The sequence below is a fragment of the Odontomachus brunneus genome, unplaced genomic scaffold (assembly GCF_010583005.1).
Source record: "Odontomachus brunneus isolate Ranch 3 - 2012 unplaced genomic scaffold, Obru_v1 Obru_scaffold_004, whole genome shotgun sequence".
In the NCBI taxonomy this organism is placed as follows: Eukaryota; Metazoa; Arthropoda; class Insecta; order Hymenoptera; family Formicidae; genus Odontomachus; species Odontomachus brunneus.
In genome coordinates this window covers 4,117,961-4,144,022 of record NW_022639454.1, presented here as the reverse complement: position 1 = coordinate 4,144,022, position 26,062 = coordinate 4,117,961, and the positions used below count along the sequence as shown (strand labels likewise).

General features: G+C 50.4%; 1 protein-coding gene across 1 annotated transcript in view; it reads left to right on the top strand.

Moving 5' to 3' along the window:
• The window catches only part of LOC116845739 (zinc finger protein 395), a 97,660-nt gene extending 72,028 nt beyond the window's left edge, over window positions 1-25,632 (top strand). Inside the window, exons 6-8 of the mRNA XM_032818787.1 lie at window positions 19,491-19,591; window positions 20,673-20,931; window positions 21,372-25,632. Of these exons, the coding sequence (XP_032674678.1) occupies window positions 19,491-19,591; window positions 20,673-20,931; window positions 21,372-21,587 (576 nt within the window). The 3' untranslated portion in view covers window positions 21,588-25,632. The remainder of the gene's footprint in view (window positions 1-19,490; window positions 19,592-20,672; window positions 20,932-21,371) is intronic.
• The last annotated feature ends 430 nt before the right edge of the window (window positions 25,633-26,062 follow it).

The window sequence follows — 26,062 nt, the reverse complement described above, 5'->3', positions numbered from 1 at the left end:
GAGGAGGAGGAGGAGGAGGAGGAGGAGAAGGCGGAGGCAACAACGAGGAGGAGGAGGAGGGTAGAGGTGCGGAGGAAGGTAGTTAAGGTCACCGTGGCCCTGACTGCACGCGCGCGAAATAATATCGGTGTGTGAGCGACGACGGCGATGTGTGTGTACGCCTGTGCGCGCGTGTGTACACGATGGCACATGTCGCGCGTGTGTGTGTGTGTGCGCGCACACGGGCCCGTGAGAACGTGTGCATGCGTGTGTGTCCGTGTGCAGCGCGCACGGAGAACGCACAGAAGATTTATTTCTAGTTCCGCGTGCCGCCCGCCGCCGCGGCTGCTTTTCTAACCAACATTTTGCCGGTTAGATACACGAGTTGTGTCGCGGCTATCCCAATGGCGGACCTTGACCGTTGGTGGCTTTGATGTTCGGCGAACGACGACGGGGACGATGACGACGACGACGACAACGACGACGACGACGACGACGACAACTGTGACGGTCGTCACACTGTCTGGCGATCGGCGTAGATTTCTTCCTGGCGATATCGCGACCAAGTTTCTCCCGATTATCGGCCGTAATTCGAGCCAGCGAAGCTCTCGACCGCGCGATCGTTACGACACGCAATGTGTATCTTTCCGTGACGCCGGGGATCATGCCGGTGCAGCCGTGAGAACCTCCGCCGGGGGGATTTAAAGGGGCCGCGATCATCGTGTTCCCTCCGTTCAATATGCGCGTGAGTATATATTGATTGTTGCCGAAATTGTCGCATGAATTGTCGCCAGGTGACGAGCTGTATATACGGATTGATTGTGTGGCTCACGTTGGAGCGTTCGAGAGCGGAAAAGAACTCGCGGCGCATGCGAGCCCGGGAAAACGTCGCGGAAAACCTGTCGCGCACGCGAGCGCATCGATTCCGCGCCGATCGCGGCCGGCATTTACGTGCGTTTCGCGCGAGTTCTGGGTCGCCGGGTCGTATTCCGACACGTTCGTCCGTGTCATTACGTAATGCGCGTTGCGTAAACTTGACGTTAGCCGCAATGCTCGCTACACATTTCCGCGCGCCCGGCAACAACCCGCCGCCATCGCGACGCGAGAAAGATCCGGGACCCTATTCTGGACGCGCAGCGAACGTCAAGTGTGCCCTTTCAGTCCCAAATTTCGCTTTTTTTTTTACACGAGCCTCGAGTCTAATATTGTCTCAGCTTAAGAATCAGGAGAGCATATCTCTATAGCGCCTTCAGAATAAATATATACACGGGAAAAATAGCGAAAAATTATTTTCTCCTTTTTAGATAGCGCCCTCGAAATCGCAAAGTTATTTCGCATTAGGTGAAATTAGCAGGGACTCCCGTCGATATCGCGCGAATTCGCGCACGTCGAAGAGAAATATGTCTCGATTAAAAATCCCCGTGGCAAATTCGAGACGAATTCTCCCCGCACGTCACCGTTCCGTGGCTCATGCTGCACGGATTGCAGATATTATCTGCCGCACGTGCACAGTCAGGGTCATCGCGTGGCAACATAATTCCTGACGTAATACCGCCGCGCGCGTTGTTCTCCGTTGAAATTAGGAATCTCTCTCTCTTTCTCTCTCTCTCGCACACGTGCACATTTCCAATTTTGTGTTTTCCTCGCAGGTGCATTTGAAAAATCGCGATTCAGTCATTTCGCTTTGGTAGAACAACGCGACGATTCCACTCGCGAGAGTTCGACGAATGTTTAAGGGGGCGGCGGGATAGTGGCGAGGTTTATCGGCTTCTTCACCCGAGCTTGCCGTTACTTCGTCGCTATCGGTTGTAAACGTTTTTACGTCAAAATGTCAAACAAAGCGATTCCATTCGCATGATGCGCGTAGGCATCGCATGACATAAGTCAGCGACCATGACACCGACGTTACGTATGTAGGAAATACTCGTTGTCGTCTTTCTTCTCTCTTTGTCCGCGCGTCGCCATTAATTCTCGCCAATATAACGCGTAATTGATTGTTTTCTCGAAACACGATAAATTGCTCAGTGATCCACCGCCGCGCGGTCGTTTATGTTGAAATTTAATGACTTTCTCTTCCTTCAGATGTGCTTCTCCGCGACCCAATCAGTCGGATAATAATACCTGCAATTCGCCTGTTAATTTTTGAGTTTAATATCGACTGGCTGAACTCGCGGTTTCGCGAGAAATACGAATTATAGAAACTCATGTGCGTTCAACTGAGAGAACAAAATGGATGATTCAACTAAAATTATAGTTACTTCTGGCCCAATCTTTTTCGGTTGTTCTTACATGAAAATGATAGAGATAACACACATATAAGGTTATTATCATCAACGTTATAGCAGAATTTACTAAAATAATTCTTCACCGCAATTTATAATAATTATTTCCCTGTGTGATTATAGTTATGAATTTTTTCTCGCTGTTCGCGTGCGCTTCTCTCATCATTAGGAATTTGCGATCTCGTGTGTGCACACGGCCACACTCATGCGAAAGAAACTAAAATTATCCCGCGCACGGAGACGTTTTCGCCGACGTCTGATTCGCGTCGAGCTGATTCTGGCATAGGATTTGGCACGCCATGCAATTTTGCGACATTTTCGGTCGGGAATAAACGTCAGAGAGCATTAATGCTGCGAGGTCACGGTCGGAAGAGAAAAAAGATGACTCCTCGGGGGAGCACCGTTGCGTATCGCGTTGTTCCTCGAATGGCTATGCTCGTGTACAGTTTTAAGAGTAGCCTCACAGTGCCTACCGTCCGGACGACCTTGTAAGGTTTGACGTGGCAGTCATTGGATAACTGGAGAACGGCACCCTTCCCTCCAGCCGACCAGGCTAGAGGAACCTATCCTTTGGCATATGATGGAGAGAAAACAGCTCGAGAACTGAGAAAGGACAGCCACTTCAGTAGAAACGAACTTCCTCTCAATCGATTTGGCAGTCCTTATTATAAAACACAATTTCAAATAGCAAAAAACAATTTCGAACGGCACATCGAGAGTATCTGTCCCGCACACCGCGTATCTGTCCCTCTTCTCTCTACGCGAATTTCGAGACATACGCGAGATGTCGATTCATTTCTCAGGAACGCAAGCTAAATTCGCGAGATTCGTTTCCTCGTGAGTGCGGATTCTCGTTCTCTCAGTTGGTCGTCGTTACCTACTCGGGATTGATTCTTATTATCGATCTGATTGCAATAAACAAAGCCATCGTGGTGTCTCGAAAAGAAAGAACCCGTTCACAAGGATTCGTTTCGTTACACAAAACACACTTGCCGTGGACAAGTAGAAACAACCGTTTGCGATCTAACATGAGATCGTTCTTATCGTGGTTGACAGTTGAGTGTCTATAACTGCAATTACAGCGTTATAGTCGGAATAGTTCTCTCTCTCTCTCTCTCTTTCTCTGTTCTGTTGTGATGAGATAATCTCCGGACGATAGTGTGTCATGCAGCTCGCGTACGTCGCGAAACTTTGGGATTCCGAGCGTGGGTCGGATTCCCGCGACTAACGTACTCGTCATAGTAACGTCGCGGCGAAAATACGATCGACTGCTTCGTCCGCGAGCCGGCATGCCGTTACCGGTCGTGTGCCGGTTGCGGCTTCTCGTATCGAGCGCGGCAACGTATAAATAGTGCGCGGAGGTCGGTCGTCGAGGGCGGTAGGTGAGGGGCAGAAGGAGGGAGGAGAGACGAGCGCATCAGGTAGGCGATATAGGACGTGAAAATTGTCATTCCGCTGACACGACTGTTCGTTGTCGTCGTCGTCGTTGACGACAAAAGTGCGAACGTGTTACGCGGAGCTGTCGTATTGCGAAGGAGCGGTGAGTTTTGCGCGCGAGACCGATAGACATCTCCGATAATAAAATCGCCTCGGCGAGCCAGCTGTGACGTCACGCGTGGCGGACTGAAATAATTGGAGGCTTCTTTTCGTCGGGCGATGTGCCGCGTAATGACGTCCTTCAATTATTTTTACCTTCTGTGTGACGTCATACGTCCTCAACAGTGCCGAGCCTCCTCCTCCTCCTCCTCCTCGTGCGCAGAGTGCGCACGATCATCGGTACACAAAAAAAAAAACGATCGTCAAATTGCGTGCGGAAAACGCGCCCGGCGTGTCGCACAGCGGACTCGATACACGCAACGATAGTAAATGCCGCCAAGAGTCGCGGAGTCTAGTCGCGCCTCGCGTTAAAATAGACACAGATCTGCCCGGTAATGTTAGATCTCGGCCGCCGATACCGCACCGGCCCGCGATAAGAATCCCGTCTCGGGATCGGTTATGTCATCGGCCTTAATAAGCCCGAAAGATAATGAAAGGCTTCTTTTCTCGTCGAACGGTCCGCTCGGGCGGCGGTCTAACAGTAAAACGCGCCAACATTGACGCCGGAAAGTCAATTATCTTAGCTTACATACGTTGTGTGACGTCACGTCTGGAGCGTTGAGCTCTTTATTGCAACCGATGCTCGAAACTGTTCCCTCTCTCTCTCTCTCTCTCTCTCTCTCTCTCTCTCTCTCTCTCTCTCCCTCGCTCTCGCGCAAACACACGCAAATTGTTCCCTCTCTCTCTCCCCCCCTTCGCGCTGTTAGAACTTTTCGGCCGGGAGGAGAGTCAAGGACGCGCGAATTTCAGCTGGTAACCAGGCACACCGCCGACGGTGGGGATACGAGATACAGCGGTGCCGCACGGCGTGCCGCTCGGCATGCCGCTCGTTGTCCTAGGTCCTGACTGCCTTTTTTACGCGCGCTGCCGAATCGACGCGTCGTCGCAGTGCACCGCGAAGCGGAGGTCCGCGCTCCTTATCCGACGCGATCTTGATACGCACGTCGAGTCGGTACGCGCGATACACACCTCGTCGTTCTCTCGCGATTCGCTATGAGCCGTGCGCGGCGATCGATTCTCAATGACGTTGCGTCGAGAGACGCTGCAAGTTCAATTAAAACAGCTGACGCAGCCGCCGCCGCCGTCGCCGCTTTAGCTCGTTCATATCATATATATATACATATATATATATATATATATATATATTATCGAGTATAACGTGCATTCGATTTAACGAAGAAAAAATCTGCAAAATAATTCGCTCTGCATATTACTGACGTAAATTAACCGGGCGTGTGCGTTATTACGAGCGTAAATTACGTGCTGTTAATTGATCCCCCGGGCAAATCGACGCGCCCCGGCTGTCATAAATCGAAATACAAATGTATCCCAGCTGGTGTACACGCCAGCTCCCTTCCGCAGTTTCCGAATCAGCTCGCGCTGCGCAAACCGCGATAGTTCGAGGTCTCTCCTTCTACCCTATCCCTCTCTACCACCTCGGCGCCGGTTTTCCTTTTACCTTTGCACGTTTCCCATCGCACGTGTCGGACGTGGGCAGACGACGGTGTGTCGTTTCGTAACGCAGTCGATGATTCCCGTCGTTTTAGCGCGGCGTCCCGCGCTCTAATAATAGACGCTCGTGACAGCCAGGTTCATCGTAACGCGACACTCATTTTAAATTCGAGACGATGCGAATTTTATCGCGAGCGCGGCAATAACTCTCTCGCCCGACCTTTGAATCTCCGTCACTTTATCAATCGATTGATCTGTCGCCGATCGGCGCGCCGACACTCGGGTCGCTGTATTTTCGCGGCCCAAAAAACTGGATGGCGTTTTTCAGCGCGTGGATGATCGCGTGCGTCGTGATGAGACGCATCTCCGTGTCGCTCGAGTTGAAAAGAGGACGACGAAAAAAAGGTGGAAAAAATAGCGTTTCGATACTCGAGCGCACATCGGGAAGTGTTCTGCGCCCGCGCAGGGGCGCGCCGTATCGACCGCCGCGCCGTGTGCTCTACCTTGACCTCCAGCTGCGAAAGTATTCCACGAGTAATTAAAGCGTTTAAGGGCTCCGCCGACAGAGACAGAGACAAGGAGAAAGAGGGAGAGAAAGAGAGAAAGCCGGTCGTCGTAATCGATGTTGTCATAAAGACGGCGCGAGGACGCGCGATGTCCTGGACGGCAGATGACGCGCTGTTCGTGCGACGCGACGACCTGATGGACGCTTTTATTAGGTATTGACCGTTCAGCGTGAGTGCACGATAAACCGATAGCAACCTTATCACGGGAGCGCGGGGGCGGGCGTGCAAGAGCGATTATCGTCATTCTGACAAATAAATCGTGCTTTGTTGTAGAAAACGACGGACGTTCGCTTTCTTCTCTCTCTCTCTCTCTCTCTCTCTCTTGTTTTTCCAGCTCGAGCCGAGATATGAATCGATCGCGAGTCGATCCCTCTCCTCCCTCTCTTCGGTGTCCCTCCTCTAACCCCCGGGTTAAGCTTGTCAGCTGACCAGGACTTTTACATAAGAGGTGTTTCGCCATCGGCATAGACTCGCGCGAGTAACTTTCTCTCGCATCGATCTCGGGTCGGAAAGTCACCTATCTCCTCGCGATTCTCTAGTCTCCGTGGGACCAGCGCGCGCGACATGATCGATGAAAGCGCGATCGATGATGCCCCGACGTCACACTGCTCGGTGTATGTGTATGTGTGTGTATGCATGTACCGGGAACCGCACGGCCGTCACACGAAGCGCCGTGGGCGATTCGTGAAATTCGCCGGCACGGTTCTATCGAGTACAATTATTGCGAATAGAATCCCGACTTTGAAGTTGCAATCGAGGAAACCGCGCCGAGTCGGAGAAACGCGTAAATAAAATGTCAGAGAGGTCTTTTCTCTGGAACTTCGTCGAGCTCGGGGAAGTGACGATGAAGCCACGTAAATTCTCGGCTGAAGGGGAGAGAGAGAGAGAGAGAAAGAGAAAGAGAGAGGTGGTGCCGTGATTAAAATTGATCGCGCACGTTTATTCGTTTACTCTCCGTTAACACGTGCCACGGTAGATCCGTGAGAATCGATCGGCGCGTTCACGCCGACCTCTTGACGTTTTTGACAGGTCGATCTTAGCCGGACGATAAAGGAGTCGCGAATATACGCTCGTTCCTACGCGGCGCGAAGTACGTAACTGTAAACTGGTCCTAACACAGGCCGCGCCCACTTTGTTGCTCAACTTGGGTAAGCCGAGGAGAACCGGTGTGTCCATGCCGCGGCAAGGCCGTTGACAGTGCCGGGGAATCAGTCGCTGTCACGCTCAAGCGGGCTCGCTCGCTCGCTCGTGCGTGCCCAGCTGATTCGCCGCGAGTGCAGCAGCCGTTCACCGGGCGAAGGAAAGAGAGAAGGTGAGGTGATTTGGTCCCGCGAAAGTCTCGCTGAAAAAGCGCTAAGCGATTTATGAGTCCGGCTAAATTCGCGATCGCCTGAAATAATCCGCGATCTGATCCGCGTGTCTAATTGCGGAATACGTTTTATGATCGTAGGAAACGCGCGATCTATAATTACGTGAAATGTAAATCGCAAATGTCAAGGTTGAGCAGGAAAAAAAGGAGAGGCCGATTGCTCGTGTTGCTCGAATTAAAGCTGCGAGAAGCGGAACTAGAGAAAGTCGTCGTGCGCACATTTAATGAGATGACACGAGTGTTGTTGAATTTGTTGGCGAGATAAGGTGCCAGACGTCCCCTCACATCACGCGAAGGCTCGAACGCGCGCGAATTTCTGCAGATAATGAGTCTCGTCGGGTGACACGTTTCAATCGTATGAGATTTTGATAACAAATACGACGACGAAGAGAAGAGAAGGCGGGAGATTAAACGAGAAGGAGAGAGATGGAGGGAGAGAAAAAAGGAATAACGTGCGATAATTCAAGATCGTTCTGCACAGAGAAAGAGAGAGAGATAGTCCTGCCCTAGGGTAAGGTTATTCTCCGTGCAGCGACTCCCTCCCCGACGGTTTTGTTCAGCCGGCTGGGGCACAACCGATTGGCCAACTGGGACTCGTCCGTTGCCCACCCACCCACTCCTCCATGTGAAGATTCGCGAAAGAACGACCTTGACTTCGCCGCCGCCGCCGTCGTGGTACCGTGCCGGCTCGACGACGAATCTAACGATCGTCGGGCACGTGAACCCGGCTGTTCCATCCGGGCCAAGCTCTCTCGCCGGCGTGGTGGAACCGTTTCGCGTGAAGCCGAATCTCGAATGCGGCTGTGCGCGAGGATGAATAACGATTACGGGTGTCGCGAGCGAGCGAGCGAAATCACGCGAGGGAGGAACGGTTGTAGCTAACATCGTCGTTCGTTAGAACTCGCGAACTCGATGAAGCCGAGCAAGTCTCGTTCGCGTTCGCGACGATTTGACTTCGCGCTCTCGAAATTTATTGGAGCGGAATTCGAAGCGAATGAAAGGTGGCGATATTTTTGCTGGAGGTAGTAGTGAAAATATTGCCACTCTTGCATCGCGAGGGTGAATTTTTCATGCAAGTTTATAGTGAATTCTGACTCCACATGAGCGAATGTTTCAATCGATCAGGGTATGTCCTGCGACAGTGACGTACATACGTCAGATGGAGTACATACTCCTCAATTTCGGAATTTACTTTACACAAGCAGAGAATTTTATAGTAAACATTTTTTGTTCTACAATAATTGACTCTTTTATTTCACTATTTATATTTCAAGAAATTCTACTTTTGAATACATGTGATAATGAGTTTTCCTAAGATTCGCGGCGAGTGTGTTTTAAGACTGTAATCAAGAGAATATTCTTTGTTGAAGATAATCATTATTCAAAAGAGGGAACTGAGTCGCTTTTCCTAGCAGCAGAATATTTTTTGTATGTAGAAACACAATAAAGTGGAAGAGGATTTATACGAAAAAAACTAATATTCACTCCGCGTATGAGTAAAAAATCACTTGAAATCGAGTGATTCACTGGTCGTTGTACTTTTCGAATGGAATTTCGTCCCAAGAAATTCAGAGAATTGAGATCTTTGCGTCTTTAGCATCCGGAGAGTCGCGTGAACGGCGCGTTGCCCGACCTAGCGCCTGTGATTACAATCGCCACGCGTCTCTCTCATGGTAATACTTTTTTACGACGTTTGTCGTGTCTGACAGAGAGAGATTATACAGTAGTCGGGCGAGACAGTGAGAGGACAAACGGGAGAATATTTGAATGAACGTTGTCGTGGCGAAGTACGGGAGTATCCGTCTCCGTGGCGCGTTATCGCTCCGTCACGGGAGAAATATGATCGTGTCTAATCGCGGGACGAAATTGGCGTTTACTTAGAACAAACACGCGCTCGCCGTGACGTCTTGGAAGTACCCGAATGGTTTCGCGCGCGCGCGCGCGGTATAGACACCCACACGCGTGCACGCATGAGCAAACGCGTGTGTGCGTGTAGCTACCGTCGCGCGCGCGTAGACATAAACACGTGAACGTTCCCGATATTAAGCAAATAACCGCGGCTCGGATCGACGCCCAGAAAGCAACTGGCTCTTATTTTTCCAAGTGCCGGAACTTCCTCGTAGCCGAGACCAGATCCAGTCGCGCAAAATTCCAATGACGCACGATAATTGCAGAATAGCGACTTCGCCAGAGATTCGGGCCGATCGCTTCTCACACAGTTGCATCAACAGTCCGGGGACTGAGCGCGTTTGCACTCGAGCATCTACCGCGATCCCTTGGGCTCCCCGGCGTGGGAGAAGAAAGAGGGAAACGGCAACAAGAGACGCGCGAGCATAATTAATAGTACAGTATAAATATCGAAATCACCGCAGGCAGCTATGGTTACAATGTGGTGTGCTACTGCACGCCTATAAATCTCAATTTCTTAATGGATTTCTCTTAATGAATTTTTCTTATAAATCCTCCTCTCTTTCTCTGTCTCTCTCTCTCTTTTCCCCTTCTCTCTCTCCGTGTGACACACCATGCGGAAGCAAGTGTGAAATTTACGACGCTCGCTTTCTGTTGAAATTACGGCGCCTCTCACGACTATGACGTGGACGAAAAGGGAGTCGACCACGGCGAAGTTTTGCGCGAGATGCAACGCGCCGGCCGCAATTTGCGCTAATTCTCATCGCACGGGCGACCTCGCCCAAGTCAGTTGCTCGCGGGTGCCGTCGATTATCGAGCGCTTTTCGTGCAGTGAGATTAATCGCGCGACCTTGAGACGGATATTGAACCTCCCTTGTCAGATACGAGCGAGTCTCATCGGATTTGAACGTCCGCTCGACGTTGGAGGCAATATGCGCGCCCGATTTGGCAAGAACGTGTCGCCGATAAGCGGACGCGCGTCAACATTTATCTCTCTCCCTTTCTAACTCTCGCCCCCTTTCTCTCTCTTTTCACAAGAGCGCACCGGCCGTCCTTGGAAAAATGCGTTCTTATCCAATCGAGCCGGCCGGCTGGCTCGATCAACACAACACGACTGCGAAAATCAGTGAACGGTGATAGCGAATAGGTCGGTGCCGCGCCGGCCCAGAATTCACACGTCGAATCCAAATTACGTGCAGTCGATGTCGATGAAATGTATGAGAGGAACGTTACAGACATTTTTCCCGTTACTTTCATCCTATGTATACACAGACAAGTGACGTCAAGAAAGGCGATTATTCGACTTATCTCCCTTCTTTTAGGTAACGATTAGTTTCAACAAAAAGAGAACGAATAGATACGAATTCGCATGCGACTCGCAGATCGAGCTTTAAAACTGTTCCGTGAAAGTCTCCGTCCGTCAAGGGATTCGCCTACCTCCCGCTGCTCCGGTCCTCTCGCGCGAATCTCACTCGAATATTAAATTAAGTTGCGCACTCGCGAATAAATGCGATTTGGAAGATAGCGCCCGCTGGGTAGTCGTTTAATGCGCATTGCCCGGAACACGCTCCCGAGCGGTTTTAATTGCCATTTACCCACGCATCGTGGAAGATACGCCGCGCTAATGATACGCTCCGGGGAATTCGCGGTGTGCGTGAATTTTATTCAGCGCAAACACAGCGACGCGCGGAGTCACGCTTGCCATTTTCACAATTGTCACATGTAACGCGCGTCTTTCTCCCGCGACTTTCTCCCTTTCACCGCGTTTTCGCTGAACGGCGTAGTTCTCGGGTATTTTTGCCAGACGCGCCACGGTACACCACAGAGAAAAGAGAGATCGCTCAGTAATGCGCTGAGATTGTGTGTAAATCGTCCAACAGTTTGTCGAGTATTTTTCTACAATCGCAACCACCGGTTTCATAAATCGACAAATACTCGACTTAAACAATGATGAAATGAACATCTAATTAAAGACGGCTACTGAATGTGAGAAAGTAAAAGAGAGAGAAAGAGAAATCCAGTACAGAAATTCGTGAAAATAGAAATTACAACATACGAAATATTTTAATCCGATGCACAATCAAAGTCGTAAAGATGCAAGTGTATGCAAACGGATACTTTTGTTCCAATAAAAGAATTCATTTGACACGACCTATTCACCAACAAAGCATCACGAAGATATACATGAGAGCAACCATGATAATTTTTCCAAGCGATCCATATAGTCGGGAAATAATTAAAGTCGCGCCGGGTCCCCAAAGTGCATCGTCCTCATTCGGTGTCATTTAGCATTTTCTCTCACCGACACACACACACACATATATATATATATATGTGTGTGTGTATATATATGTGAACATATCGGTATATATCGGTTGTGGGCTCGCTGAACGACCGCCCTCCACCATTTCAACAAGACGCCAGCGGGGCCACGGAATCCACGCTCAACCCGAGGACGTAAACAACGTGTCTGCGCAGGCGCTCAGCCGTTCCTCCCGCACCGCCACTTCTCTCAACAGTTTGCGCTATCCTACCTACTCTCTTTCTATCTTTCTCTCTCTTTCTCTTTCCCTCCCCCCTCTCCCATCCCCGGTGTTATTTTCTTCTTCCTCTCGCTCACACGGGTTGTAGCTCGGTTCTCTCGCTCGCGAGCATCGGGCAACCATCGCTTAGCAGCCTTCTCAGCGCGACGACGCTGACCTTCATAAAGTCCAACACACAATGGCCGGCCGCAGGATGCAACGCTGAAAACTTTCGTACGCGTCTGGTAATGTCGCGCAGAGACAGCAAGAAGGCCGCCGGTGAAAGTTATGCGGTTAATTAGAGGCGAGATGTCCAACGAATGCGCATTCTTGCCAAACGGGCTGCGCAATTTCGGACTTAATATGGAGACACTCTTGCCCCGTTTGCGGCACGCACGCAGCAACAATGTGGCTATTCACCATTCGCTGCTTGCAACATCGTGATATCTGCCCGTGCCGAAAGCTGGAGTCGGATGCCATCGTACTTTAAGGAAAGAGAAAGATAAAAAGACACTCGAGCACGCACCGGCGAGTCTGCGAGTACCGATAAGAGACGGAAACTGCGGACGGCGCGATTTAATCGCGCATTCGACGAATACAAAATAATATTGATCTGTCTCCTCCTCTCTTCATCTTCCTCTCAGTTTGCGCCTCGCCAAGTGGAAAAAAAATATATTCATTTCGGGCATGTCTGACAAATTGGACGGTCGGTTAGTCACGCAGAGCGCGATCAGCGATCTCGGCTCGCTTGTAATCGCTGCGGAATCATTATCGATTTGCAATCGAATATTCTCCCCCGACGCACGCGCGCTCGAACGCGTTCAAATCAAAATAATTCTAGTGCCGACGGCGTAACTTTATCGAGGCGATAGATAAGTAAGCACGCGCCGCGTGTTTCTCAAGCGAGCATTAAAAACGCATTTAGATAACCGAGGCTCTGACTAACGATCGGCGATCGTGCTCGCGTAAACGGCCCTTTGTGCCTCTCTATTCGGACGCAACGGAAAGCGGCGAATTAGATGCGTCGAACATCCTGGTGGAAAGAGAGACAGAGAGAGGGAGAGAGAGAGAGTCCCGTCGTGACTCACGGGCACCTACCGCCCTCTCCTTGCCTCGTCGTGTATTTGAAACGATTCCCCGTCTCTCTCTGCCTGTGTCGACGACCTCGGTTCTTCCTTGTAAATTGCACCGAATCGCGTGCCGCGACGTGTCCCAGCTGAGCATGCTTTTTCCAGCTCGCTACTTTACAGCCGCACCGCCCGCCGGAATACTCGGGCTTTTGTTCGCTCTCGCCGTTTTGTCACACATAGAACACGTAAATCGCTCGATTTTACCGATGCTTTCTTTTTCTTTCCTTCCTTCCCTCTCCCTCCCTCTCTCTCTCTCTCTTTCTTCTCCCTTTTCCGCGACTCGTTAACGTCGTCACCGCGATCTCCGCATCTTTTGTTGTTTTTTCTCGCGGAAGCTCCGTCGAACGTGACGCTTCCAAGCAAACGCATCATCGCATTCTGGAGCACGGAGCGTCATCTGCACGGGCTCGGAGAGATAAGTTCGCGGTGCTCGCTGCTGCACACAGCGTGACGCATCGTTACGTCGTGATAAACTATCCAAACACTACCAACGCGCGTGTCCTCCGAAAGCTAGGCTTGTTGCAGTTTGCGATGCTGGTGTACCCGGCGACTACTACGTAGCCACAGCGCGCCGACACCGGCCTTTGTCGTTGTTGTACCTGCTGCATCACACGTGGCTCCGCTCTCGTCGCGGTCAGTCCCCTCTCCTTCTGCTCTGTCTCTCTTCCTCTCGACTCCTTCCCTCCCTCTCTCTCTCTCTCTCTCTCTCTCTCTCTCTCTGTCTCTTTCCCTTTCCTTCTCGGCTCGGATTGCTCCTTATCGTCCTCGTCTCTACGCGGCCATATTCTGAAATTTTCTGTCCCCTGTTACCGCATCGTCCCTGCTTGCCGCTACCGCCGTCTTCGTCGTCGTCGTCGCCGTCGCCGCCACCGCCGCCGCCGCCGTCGCCGCTGTCGCTACTACGACGCGAAGCGCCCATAACAAACCCGTAGATTTTTCTCCCTCCCACCCCGTGCACCCCGCGTTCTCGTGCGTGAGACATCAGTGTGTTCGACGAAGGGTCAACGTCCGACCCTCACCACACGCCACGGATCGACGCGCCTCGTACGCGCCAACACACAGAAGCCCGGTTTGTTTTGGTTTCCCGGGCGTTACCCGGACTCCCCACTTCTCTCCCGCAACTCCGACTCCTCATTCTGTCTTTGTCTTTCTGTCTGCTACTCCGTCTCCCTCCTTCCTTCTTCCTCCCTTCCTTATTCGCTCATTTCGCGCGCTCGGGTTTTCGCCCTGTCTCTCTTTCTCTTTCGCTCTCTTTCTCTCTCCTGTCTCTATATCTCTTCTCCCCCTTCTCTTACTTCTTTCCCTCCCTCTCATCGCACGGTGTATCCCTGTGTCCGTGAAACCCATCGCCGCGTGAGACGACGGCATGGTCCCGAAATGGGGATTGACGGAGAGTCAATGCGGCGACCAGTGACGTCAAGACGACGTGTACGCGAGTACGATAGTACGCGGAGAATATTGTTATTCGCACATGCGACTGCGATCCTCGCGAAATTCGGCGGCTGACTAGTGTCAAGTGCGCGCCTGTGCTTGACACACACATACAAATCAGATAAATTTTCAAAACAAAACAGCATCGCGTCACACATTCGCGCTATACTCGAATAAAGAATCGCGAGAGACAGTAGACGAACAGATGACTCTTACGTAAAAATTTGCCGCGATTATTCGCGGGTACAAAAAAAAGATCAATCAATTCGATCCAGAGGGAAGTTTATTTATTTAAATTTATCTAAATTTAGAAATGAAACGAATTCATCAGGCAGCTCCGTATTCGCATTTTCGTCGCGTCGCTGTGCGAGGAGATGCAAATTGAGTTTTTTTATTTTCCGCAATAACAATACTCCGCAGCGCCCACAACGTCGAACGGTCGGATTAAAATGTCAGAGTACGTGGGACTTGTGCGCGCGGCGCGCGATTGAAGTTGGATGGTTGGTACGGGGCGGGAAAGGTTTGCATGTGAAAATCTCGGCAGTTGCGCGAAAGGTAGTGACGTAGGGAAAATACAGCCGTGCCGCGCGCACCTTTGTGCAACAGCCGGCGGCTCGCCGGTACAAGTCGGCCTAACCGGAGAAAGCGAGAGCCGCGTGAAAAGCAGGTTGTTGCAGCTTGTAGTTTGGCATCGATTTTTGCGGCGCCGCGCGCGCTCGTACGCGTATACATTCAACGACGGCGCGCACCGGCGGATGGGTCTGGGAGAGCGATTCGTAAACACGCCGCGAAACCTGCACCGCGTGTGCAGGAACGAACGGCCTTGGTAATCGGCGGCGTGGGTGCACGAATTACGACTGATCATCAATATAATGGAACGACGGCCGTGGCGAAGTCGCAAGCAAAAAGAAAAGAAGGAGGAGGAAAGATACCCTCCGCTCTCGACGTGCGCACGTGATTCGACGTCCATTGGACGTAACAAACCTCGGTGCATTGACTTCTAACGCATTCCTGCGAGGCGAATCACCGAACTTTGTCGTTGTTCGTTTCTCTCCTCGAAATTGTGGAGCAATCGTTTCGAAAGCGTGCCGCTTATCAAACACCGAGAGAAAGAGAAAAGATAGAGAGAGAGAGAGAGAGGAGGAAGAAGGAACGACGCAGAACGTTCCAGCGGCGTGTCACACACGTGCGTGATTTTCGCGACGAGCGGACTTTCACGCACGAGCGCGTGCGAGTTCGCTCGCTCACGAGCGCGTACCGTTGCGTAGCGCAGCGCGCGCGCGAAAGTAGTGGGAGAGCAGGGGGGGGAAAGGACGCGCGCGCGGTACTTCGCGTGAACAAGCCGGCCGAGGCTGGTGTGTGTAGGGTGGATGCCCGACCGGTGGATTTGCCCGCTCCTCCGCGGCCAGCCAACCCGTGCGTGTGCATCCCCAACGGGCCCGCGCGCACACGGCTATCTCTCTACCGCCGGCAACGTCGTATCTGGCACGCGATGCGCCCACGAAACGCCGCGTCGCGCGCGTCGTGCCCGCAGCGCGGCACGGACGGACGTTCTGCGCCGCGCATCGCGGCAACCCTGTCGAGCTTACTCATCCCTACGCTCTCGCAACAGTCATGAAAGAGAGAGAGGGAGAGAGATCGCTCCGCCGGATTTACATCGCGTCCATCTCCGTCTTCTACGCCGCGAGAAAAGAAAGAGGCCGGTGATCCCCTTTGTGTGTCGCGCGATTTCCGCGACGACCTGCCTCAGCGTCATCGATCAAATTTCGCGAGCGCGTCATACGTGGCGCTGCGTCATACAGCGAGAGAGAGAGAGAGAGAGAGAGAGAGAAAGAGAGAGAGAAACACGTCGGGATGTTTGATAACAAAGCGCCTCGCGGTAACGCGTCTCTGCACGCACCTCCGCGTTAAACGATGTCCAGATAATCGTCGAGCGTCTTTCGAGCGGCGTATTTCGCGACGATAATTGCGCAGCAATTTTACTGACAACTCACCGCAATGACCACCGAGCAATCTGACCCGTACTTGCTTCCACGCTCGCAGAAGTTCCGCTTCACGGAACCGGCGATTTGACCTAGAAAGACACACGACGATTTCCAAAAAGGACCCACGTTTCTGCCATGCATCCTCCTCGCGCAAAAGACGCGCATGCGAGCAGATCCGCGGGCCGGCCGACCGGCGGCCCAGAGAAATCATGAGCGGCGCTCGTGAGGACGCTTGCCGGTACACGTGGTGCCCTCTAGACCAATGCTATCGGAATCACCGCGGCGTGTGCGAAAGGTCGCGGCGGGAGTGATAGGGGTGGGTAGAGGGGGGAGGTAGAAGAGGAGGAGGAGGAGGAGGAGGAGGAGGACTGCGAAGAGTTCTCCGGAGCACGCCAAATCGACGGCGAGGCGCACAGCAAGGCAGGGCAAGGCAAAGGGAGCATTGCCTGCCGACCGGCGTGGAAGGTCTGTGACCTCGGCAATGGCCACGCCGTGCACCACGCCGTATTCGCGTGTACCGTTTCAGAGGTGATGTCACTACACTAGCAGCAACACGAGGGGGTCCTTAAAGTCTAGCCGCCGAACGAGCGCGTCTCTTGCCGAACGGCGCGTCCTTTTAGATGCGCATCGATATCACGCGCGCGCGCGCGCGCGCTCGCTTATCGAGCTTTGTTATCATCCGCGCGCGCACGTTCCCTCGGTTTCTCTCTCTCTCTCTTCTTTCCTCTCCCTTACTCTCGGTCAGTGGCTTTTCGCTGCGTCACCCGGTATACACCACGTGAGAATCGAGAGAAAGAGAGAAAGAGAGAGGCGCGGCGCAACAATAACGGCGCGTGAGCGCGATCCGCGCGAATTCGAAGGGAAGGAACGAGGATCGACGCGATTTCCGAGATCGTGACTCAAGTGCACAGTCGTTGGAATCACCCGTAAATATTCATTCGCTCATTAGCCTGGCTGAATGGCCGAGACGACGTCGGTATCGCGCTCGCGCGCGAATACTCGGTGAAATTATTTTGCCCGGCGGAATTTATTAATCCGGAATGTCACGAAGGGGCGTCCTTCGCATTAACGAGATCATTATTGTCTTACTTCTGCGGCCCGTTACACTAGAAAATGTCCGTGTTGCGTGTGGCCGACGACTGATGATCTGCAGCACCGTTAATAGACGATTAGCCGTGTCCGGTTACATACACACGTACACACACACGGCCGCCGCCATTGCCGTCGCTGTGCCCGAATCCATCAGTTCCGAAACGCGCATGGTAACCGGTATAATTCCGGCCGAGAATCAATCTCCGGCCCTCTGTCGTCGCAGATAAATATGGAAGTCACTGTCGTACGCCCGGAGCACGGGAACCGCGCAGCGGTCCCGCAAAACTCCCCGCGTCTCTGCGAAGTAATCGTCTTGGTTCGCATCGTCGCACGACGACGCTGGAATAATGATCGAACGATTCGCCGGGACTAATGACGACCCGTGCGCGAATCTAATCCGGCTTCCTGGACGGATTGAAGCGGATCGTCATTCCCATTCGCGCTCGGGGACGGGAGGATCCAAGGGACCGTCCGGTAATCGTCACTCGAGGCGGGGAAGATGATTGCAGGTGAGGACGCGTGCGTAACCTTTCTCGTACGAAAATGCCAGTGCGCGTCCGCCGTCGTCCTTCGGCGTCGGAGATCGCACGCGATCATCGAGAACCGCGTGGTCCGCGAGGGCTTCGCGTATCCTCATTCTCCTCTGGATCAATACCACGTGACCACCGCCGTCGTGACCGGCGCGGCGCCTCCGATGTAAACAAAGAAACGTGCGCGCACGGCGAAGCTGTTGGCTGCCGCGCATCGATTTTCCTCTCTCGCCGAGCCAAGCTCGGCTTGGTTTGCCTTACCTCACCTTGCCTTACCTTACCTTACCTTACCTTACCTTACCTTACCTTACCTTACCTTACCTTACCTTGGTTTGGCTCGGCTTGGCGTGACTCCAACGGCAGGGCCGTCTTAAAACAATCCGTTGCTCGTGGACTAGTAATATGACGAGTTGTCTCATAATTGTGCGAACGCGAAGAGGCTCTCTCTTCTCCATGACCCTGTAGAAAAATTAAAACAAAAGGAGGAAACGGGGAGGGAGAAAGAGAGAATGATCGAAAATAGACGTAGATCGAAGATGAGCGTGTCTTATCAGGAGACACGTCATCTATCAATTCGTTAATTATCGTAATTAACACTGCATTATGTGTAATGTTAATGAAAAGTTATTTGTTCAATTGTTATAATACAGTTAATTAGGACACGCACAGCAGAATAGACATTATTGGCGATTAGTGATGTTAAGTAATTATAAAGTTTCGTTCATCGCAATCATCTCATTCTCGTTGCTTTCTAAGATGTAAAAAATGTTTAAGTGAGGAAGTTTGTCTCTTTTTTTCTCAAAGAAACGCTGTGATCGATGGTATTTTTATGATTTTCGAAATTTGTTAAATTATTCATGCTTGTTGCTCCAACAATTATCTCGCATAGGGACGAGAGAGAGACCGAAGATGAGTGAGTGTGAATTTTTCGGATGAATAACGTGAGAGAAAAAAACACACGGAAAAAATAATTCTGTTGGTGCAACCAAATTTTCGGTTACTCAGGGATCAGACGAAAACTCAGCTGTAGGAACAGAAAAATCCCTCTATGAGACTTTTGTATAGTCAACTGTTCTCAATTGCTTCAACCGAGTTCTACTATCGCTGCATGTTCAGCGATAGTACGACGAATATTTTTGGTTGCGACAACAGAAGTATAAGTTTTCATAACAGAGATATCGCTTCTCACCAGCTAATTTTCAGTTGGTTCCTATTCGGTTGCACCGAGATTTTTTTGCGTGCAGAAACGATTTTCCAGCGAGAAAATGGATATTTCGTTGGTATAAATAACAGGAGAAATTCATGGATGGTGTGGCATCGTAACGACCTGAAGGCCGTCCTGATTAGCGACTGTCGTTCATTTCGATCGAAAGGTTAAAAGCGACGCGACAAAGCCCTCGACATCGACGCGCGCCCACGTGCTAACCCACGATCACCGATACATCGACGTTAGCGCGTCGCGAAATCGATGTGAAAAACGGTACAATCGACTGGAGGCGAAAAAAGCCGAAGAGTACTAAAACCGTGCGTCGGCTTGGCCGAAAATCGCGACCACGCATATCACTCCTTCTCCCTCCCCGCTCTTTCTTCCTCTAACACGTCTATCATGATGTATCGACGATCATTAATGATGGCTTTGTACTTGCAGGCGAACCCGGCAGTGGTCTACAAGTGCACTTGGCCGGGCTGTCTGGAAATCAAAGCGACCGTCCCGCTTATCGAGGAACATGTGCGCCAGTCACATCTGGGGTATGCTAATAACTCGAGATACAATGCGTCTCGCCTCGCCTCGCCTCGTCGGATCGCATTTTATCAGCATAGTGCGTTACGAGGTCGCGGGACCACGCTCGCGCGAGATCAAGCGTTGACCGCGGCCGGCGAGAGAAAAGACATGTTGACATTAAATATTTCTATAGCACTCCTCGATCTCTCGCGCCGCCGACCATCGTTTCTCTCTATTGTGACGTCGACGATATAACACGCGCCACACATACAACCGTGGGACGAAACGCGATCCGACAGCTAAAAATTAATCGGACTAACAAATCATGCTTATAACGCACTACTCTGATTTCGGTCTGTCACGAGAGAACGATCCGTATAATATACTCAAGTGGAAAAAGAGCGGTCTCTTCCTAACCAGTAACCGATCAGGAGTTTTGATTACTGACCAATTTCTGATAAGTTTAGGCGACGCTCACTTTACCAGTAACTCAGTCAGTAGGTCAGCAAAATTCATCGATTTCTGGCCAGTTTCTAATCAATATATCAGTACATTTTCCTTCAGCTTACATAGTCAAGAAAGAGTTTTCTATAACCTCCCTCTTACTGTTTGTATTTCAATTTCTTTACTTGCACAGCACCTGTGCTCGTGTCATCCTTTTTCCGTGTATTTTTATTTTGCTTCCTTATCCTATCCAATGACAAACTTTGCCTCTACATTTCTTGTATGCTTTTCTTCCTTCATTTCTTGTATATTATTTATTCATTTGCCCCTGCATTATCTATACTACTCTAACTATCATTACTATACATTATTATTTTTTCTTGCCTAGTTTTTGATCAGTAATTGGCCAAAAAGTACTAGCCGATACTTTCCTGTTTAATAAATCCTAGCCGGTAAAAACTGACCAATTTCTTGATCAGTGACCAGTGATCAGTGACCAGTTTTTCCTGGAAATTTTTCTACTTGAGTAGTTCTCGTTACACGCGTTACGTAACGTGCGAAAAGAATCGAGACACGACTAGGCGATGTCGACGGAGGAGCTGTTATCTGTAAGCGAAACGCTCACAGTGAATATAAACGGAGAAAATCGCGTTTTTTGCGCAGCCCGAAAAAGTTCGAGGGGCCGGACAGTGAGAAGGATTATATGCGCGTTCCCGAGGAGGAATTCTATTACCAAGAGGTCGGCGTGGATCACATGAGCTCACCACCCACAATGTCTCACCGGGACATGGCAAGACCGCCGCACGAGGATCCAGAATATCAAAAGCAGCTTCGTCTTGAAGCGACTCCTGCCACAAATAACAGCATCGACAACGTGATGGTCGGTGCCAGAGAGCCGAATAACGCGATCTCGCAGTCGCCGGTGAGTAATCGCGCTCGTAAAACTTGTAAAGGGAGATCTATCATCAGGACGAGAGGTACACACTTAGGGTACGCAAAATTTTAGGCTTTCATAAAATATTTCTCTGTTATTTATCTTACCGAAATGTCCGTTTTCTCTGCTCTTTCAGTTTCCTCTCTTCTTATAATTAAGACTGCATGTTATCCGTTATTGAAAAAGGAGAAAGAGAGTTCACACACGCTTACTTCGCTCTAATATTGTTGATTATCGGAGAGTCTTATTCTATATCTAAATTAAATTAATTAAATCTACGTTTACTCTCCTTGAGTCCTCCTTGAAGATAAGGAAGCATCGTTCTCAGTTTCGTTATTAAAATTGCACATTTCATCGTTATTAAAAAATTCAACCATTATCGAGATCGAGGTTGGTCGGTCTGACGAAATCTTTGTTATCTGTTTCAGGGTACGCCTGTCAAGCACATCAAACTGTCCCCACGGCCATTGCAGGCGTGTCATCAACAGAACATGACAGGGTCCACGGGCAAGATGCCGTCCTCACCGCGGCGAACTCGCAACGACGTGAAGAAGTGCCGCAAGGTCTACGGAATGAATTCGCGTGACCTCTGGTGTACCCAGTGCAGGTGGAAGAAAGCCTGCACCCGTTTCTGCAGCGAATAGGCCAAACGTCCGCCTCGCTCGTACGTCCGTAGGAGGCGGATACCCTCGCTACGCCGACCCGAGAGTTCGTCAGTGCTACGTTGATATGTTACACCAACTGCCAAATGCCAATCGTCGCACCGGTGCACAACAACGGCGCCAACAGCAAAGGCGTGAAGCGCGCACGAGGCGCGAAACCGCTGGTCGTAGCGCGACAGGACTGTCCTATACATTGTCCATCATCTCTCTTTCTCTATCTCTCTCTCGTAACTCGTCATAGGCGAACGAGCGAGCGAGCGAGCGAGCGAGCGAGCGTGCAAGCTTACAAGCACCTCATCCTCCTCTTTTCCGTTTCTCGTCGTCGTACACAGCGCGGTTATCTAAGCAGCTGACGGTAGACACAAACGTCCTGGAAAGATACTCGCTCCATCCGATGTTAATATCGCGGACGATTCTCTAAGAGACCGCCGATACGCTTGTGCATTGATGCAAACACAAGCTGCCCAGTCTAGAGATAGAGGAAGACGGACCGATAATGGAGGAGGTTTGAACGACGGGAGGAGGGTCCATCCGAACGTACGACTTCCGCCCGTTCGTGTGGTGCCTGGCGAACTCCGACCGGGTTCCTTTTAGCCGTAACGAGGGATCCTTCGATTAGTAGATAGCGAATAATTGACGCGCGCGCGTGCTCGCGCACGGAGCGAGGCGACACGTTAGACCGCGTCACGACGTTATTCTGTCAAGCATTCACGGTAGAATGCGAGATACTAACGGCAGCCTCGCTCGTGACTCACCCGACAAGAAGAGAACCTTCTGGTTCGGTACGTACTAGATACGCACTCGCGCAGAAGCGAGTATACATGTCCTACGAAGTGCTGGTTCCCGAACCGTCTCTTAGGTCACTGCAACAGGTCTTCCTTCTTCCGGCAAGAGCGCGCGAGCCTGACGCGCTCTCGGTTACGATTAAACCGATGGCGCTATTGACGCCGAGCCCTCGGGGACGCCGTCCGAGCCCTGAGGAACGTGCGATCGAGTCTGAACGGGCGAAAGGAAGACCGGCGAATCGAGTTCGGTTTGACCGATGTTCAAGCTGATGAGACATAAACGCAGGCAGATAGGCAAGTGCAAAATCGCGTGAAACAGAGCTGTTAATTGTGATATCTAAATTTATTGGGACCCCCTCGCGGGGTCGGATAAGGATAGGGACATGGATAGAGGTGAGACATGAACAGAAACTGGAGCAAGAAGAAAAAAAAAGGAAAAATAGACAAAGAGTGTGATAAAAGAGAGAGAAAAAGGGGAAAGAAGGAAGAAGAGAAACCAAAATTTTATACACCAATTATACTGCCAGATAAAAGTAATCGAAGAAAAAAACATTGTTGTTCGAGCCTCTCTCGCGCGTAAATGAGGCATTATGTTGCACCATGCGTCGCCGTATACCGAGCTTAGCCTTGTTAGCCTTCCGACGACCTAAGATCGTGTTCGCCAACAAAGGAGCTGCACGCGTACATGGGATAGGCTACGCAGTTGAATCGATCGATTTACTAAGAGATCCAGCGAAGGTCTCGCTCTAGATCATGCATATATACATACATATATACATACACACACGGACATGGGGAACGATATGAAACATCACGTTTGTATAACCATACGTTACTCTCTTATACTCCTTCTCTCGCTTTGGATCGTTCGCGAGACGCGGTTTATTCACTCGAGCCGTTTATTTCGAAATACGTTTGATCTCGATTATATATTTTTATGACGTAGCGATAACGGCACGAACACTTGCAAATTTTATATGTTGACGGATTTGCGACGAGACAGTCTTTTTTTTACAAGTAAGCCACGACGCGCGACTTGCAACTTAAGATTTTAATGTAATAAAACGACAAAAGTGTTTCTTACTTGAGAGGAAGAAAATCGGCGGGACGTCGTCGCGATCTACGCTAGACACTGACTAGATTTGAGCGCGGCAACTCGTCAATTGAAAGTTTCTTCCAGTTTTCCGATTAACGTTCATGCTTTAGTATAATTTAGCATAATTAGCGTAATTGTATTGCATAATTATACTATGATGATGATTATAGTATAATTATAGTATAATTATACTATATGTATATATATATATATATATATACATATATACAAGGTATAATTTAACACTAAAATAATTTACTATATTTAGTAAAATTATCTTGTATATATTATGTATACTACATATATATTATCGTACACAGATTACTTATATCTTGTATAGTACGTATCGCGTTCGTTTTATATAATTATCGAACTTAACATGCTAAGATATTTAGCATACCGCTGTTGTTTATTGATAATAATGTTACGGGACTTAGACTTTGATTAGTGTAACGACATGTGTCAATTGTATCGAGGAAAGAGACGCGCTACTCAAATTGATGATTCGTGATGACTCGCAGACTCATCGAGTGACCGACAATTCTCGCGAAGCCATCAATTTTATCATCCTCACTTGTGTTCAAAATCACCGGTATCATGTTTGTCAGTATTCCCCCCTCCCCCCCAAATCTTTTCGTCGATACGGCTATACGTATGTACATGCGAACTTTTTTAAATCGCGCGACCCTTTTAAAAATTGTCAGTCCCAGCGACTGATATTTGACGTAATGTTGTCGTCGCACGGACAGAAGAAAATTCGTTACCTTTCTTCCTTCCCCGTGTGAACTTGATGCCGCATATATCGAGATGTTCCACGTGTCTGGATTATATTCGTCGAATTGTACATTTAAAAAGGTTATCACGTTCCAGGGCTCATACGAAACACACACACACACACAAAACACACAGCACACACATACATACCGATCGGCATGCATTGATCAATTTTTACACGGATAACGTGATATTAGCGCGAACGAGATTCGCACGTTATCCGAAGTAACTGGAGGCCCCGCGGAATGCGCGAACGTGCGAGTGTAGGTAGCATAGAAAGTAATTGCCGTCCATGTGTAGGTTCCTCCCCTCGATCAAAATTCTCACGCTCGACTGTGTGCAGATATACAGCGCTTTTACCGGGGACAATGTCCGAACGGGAATTATCGCAAAATTTCTGGGACACTTGGCTGTCAACGTAACTTCTTCACTCATGATCAGATCGAGCGTCGGCGTTCCGAAAATGAGAAGTGCGGCGATAACATTGAAGCTTACACAAAAACAGTCGAGGTGAAATTATTTCCAAAATCTCACATACAACCCCTCGTCTCGCGGGGAACATTTTTTATCGTTTTTTTATCGGGGGATTTTTAAGGTTCTATATACAAAACTTACCTGAAGTCGCAGAGACGATCTTTTGAGATGCCGATTTAATCCGCTTGTTTTCAACTCTCTCTCTCCTTTCTCTCTCTCTCTCTCTCTCTCTCTCTCTCTCTCTCTCTCTCTCCCCTCTCCCCCCCCGGCGGTTCTCGCGGTTTACTCGTGCATTCGCGTCCATATCGGCCCTTCTTCGTCCGACTTACGCCCAAAACTTCCGCACCTGTCAGCGCGCCGTGGTTGCATCGAGAGCTCGCGCGTATCCGCACACGTATTTGTCGCGATAAGTTCCCCATGATCCCCATGAGACTCCCTCGTAGTAATTTCTCGTCGATATCCCAGTCGCATGCACGCAACCACTCGAGCAACGACAGCGGCCGTATTCTAGACGCGCATTCGAGCATTAGTACGTCTTTCTGATTCTCAAGCTTGTACGAGACGCTCGTATAAGAAAAGTGCAACTCTTAGATAAGAAGGGCGTACTCTCTCGGCGTTGGAATGCACGTCCAGAGTGCGGCCCCAGATCGCACGCGCTTAGCAGGACAGGTCTCTCTCGACGAGCGTCGCGTTCATCCTGGCGCACATTTGGATTAACGCGCGCGATGGCATTTTGCGAAAACGACTAGGAAAACGCGGCGAGTACAAGTTTGATCAGCTGTGCCATTACGTATGCCAAATATCCCCGAGTCGCTCCCTCGCCTCGTCGCGAGAGAGTAACGTGGCGAGAGGAGACGGACTCTCAATCTCCGTTAAAAAAAAAAAGAGAGGAAGAAACGAGAGTTTGACGCGAGATAAGGGTGTGGGTGTGACGGGCAATGTCGAGAAACATTCGTAACGAAAGCTTCGCAGACTACTAAGGGTACCTCGGCTTTACTTGTCTCATGCGTTAGCGCGCGCGGCGTCTCGTCGTCCTGCTCGAAGCGACTGATCGATCCAGATGCACGCATCCGCGTCGTTCCGAATCGCTCGGCTGTTAACAAGCGGACGGACGAACGGACGGATGGCTGCTGTCCATCACATCCGTCGTTTCGATCCGAACACCGACGAACGATGCGAAGTAACGCGTATCTCCCCGCGACGTTCGGTGTGTCGATCGATATCGAATACACTTGCTTCGGATCCGCCGCATGACTTTCAGCCGACACGTGTCGCGCTTTTCACCGACGCGGCCTCTCCGTCGACCTCGAGCAGCGACGTCGACCTCG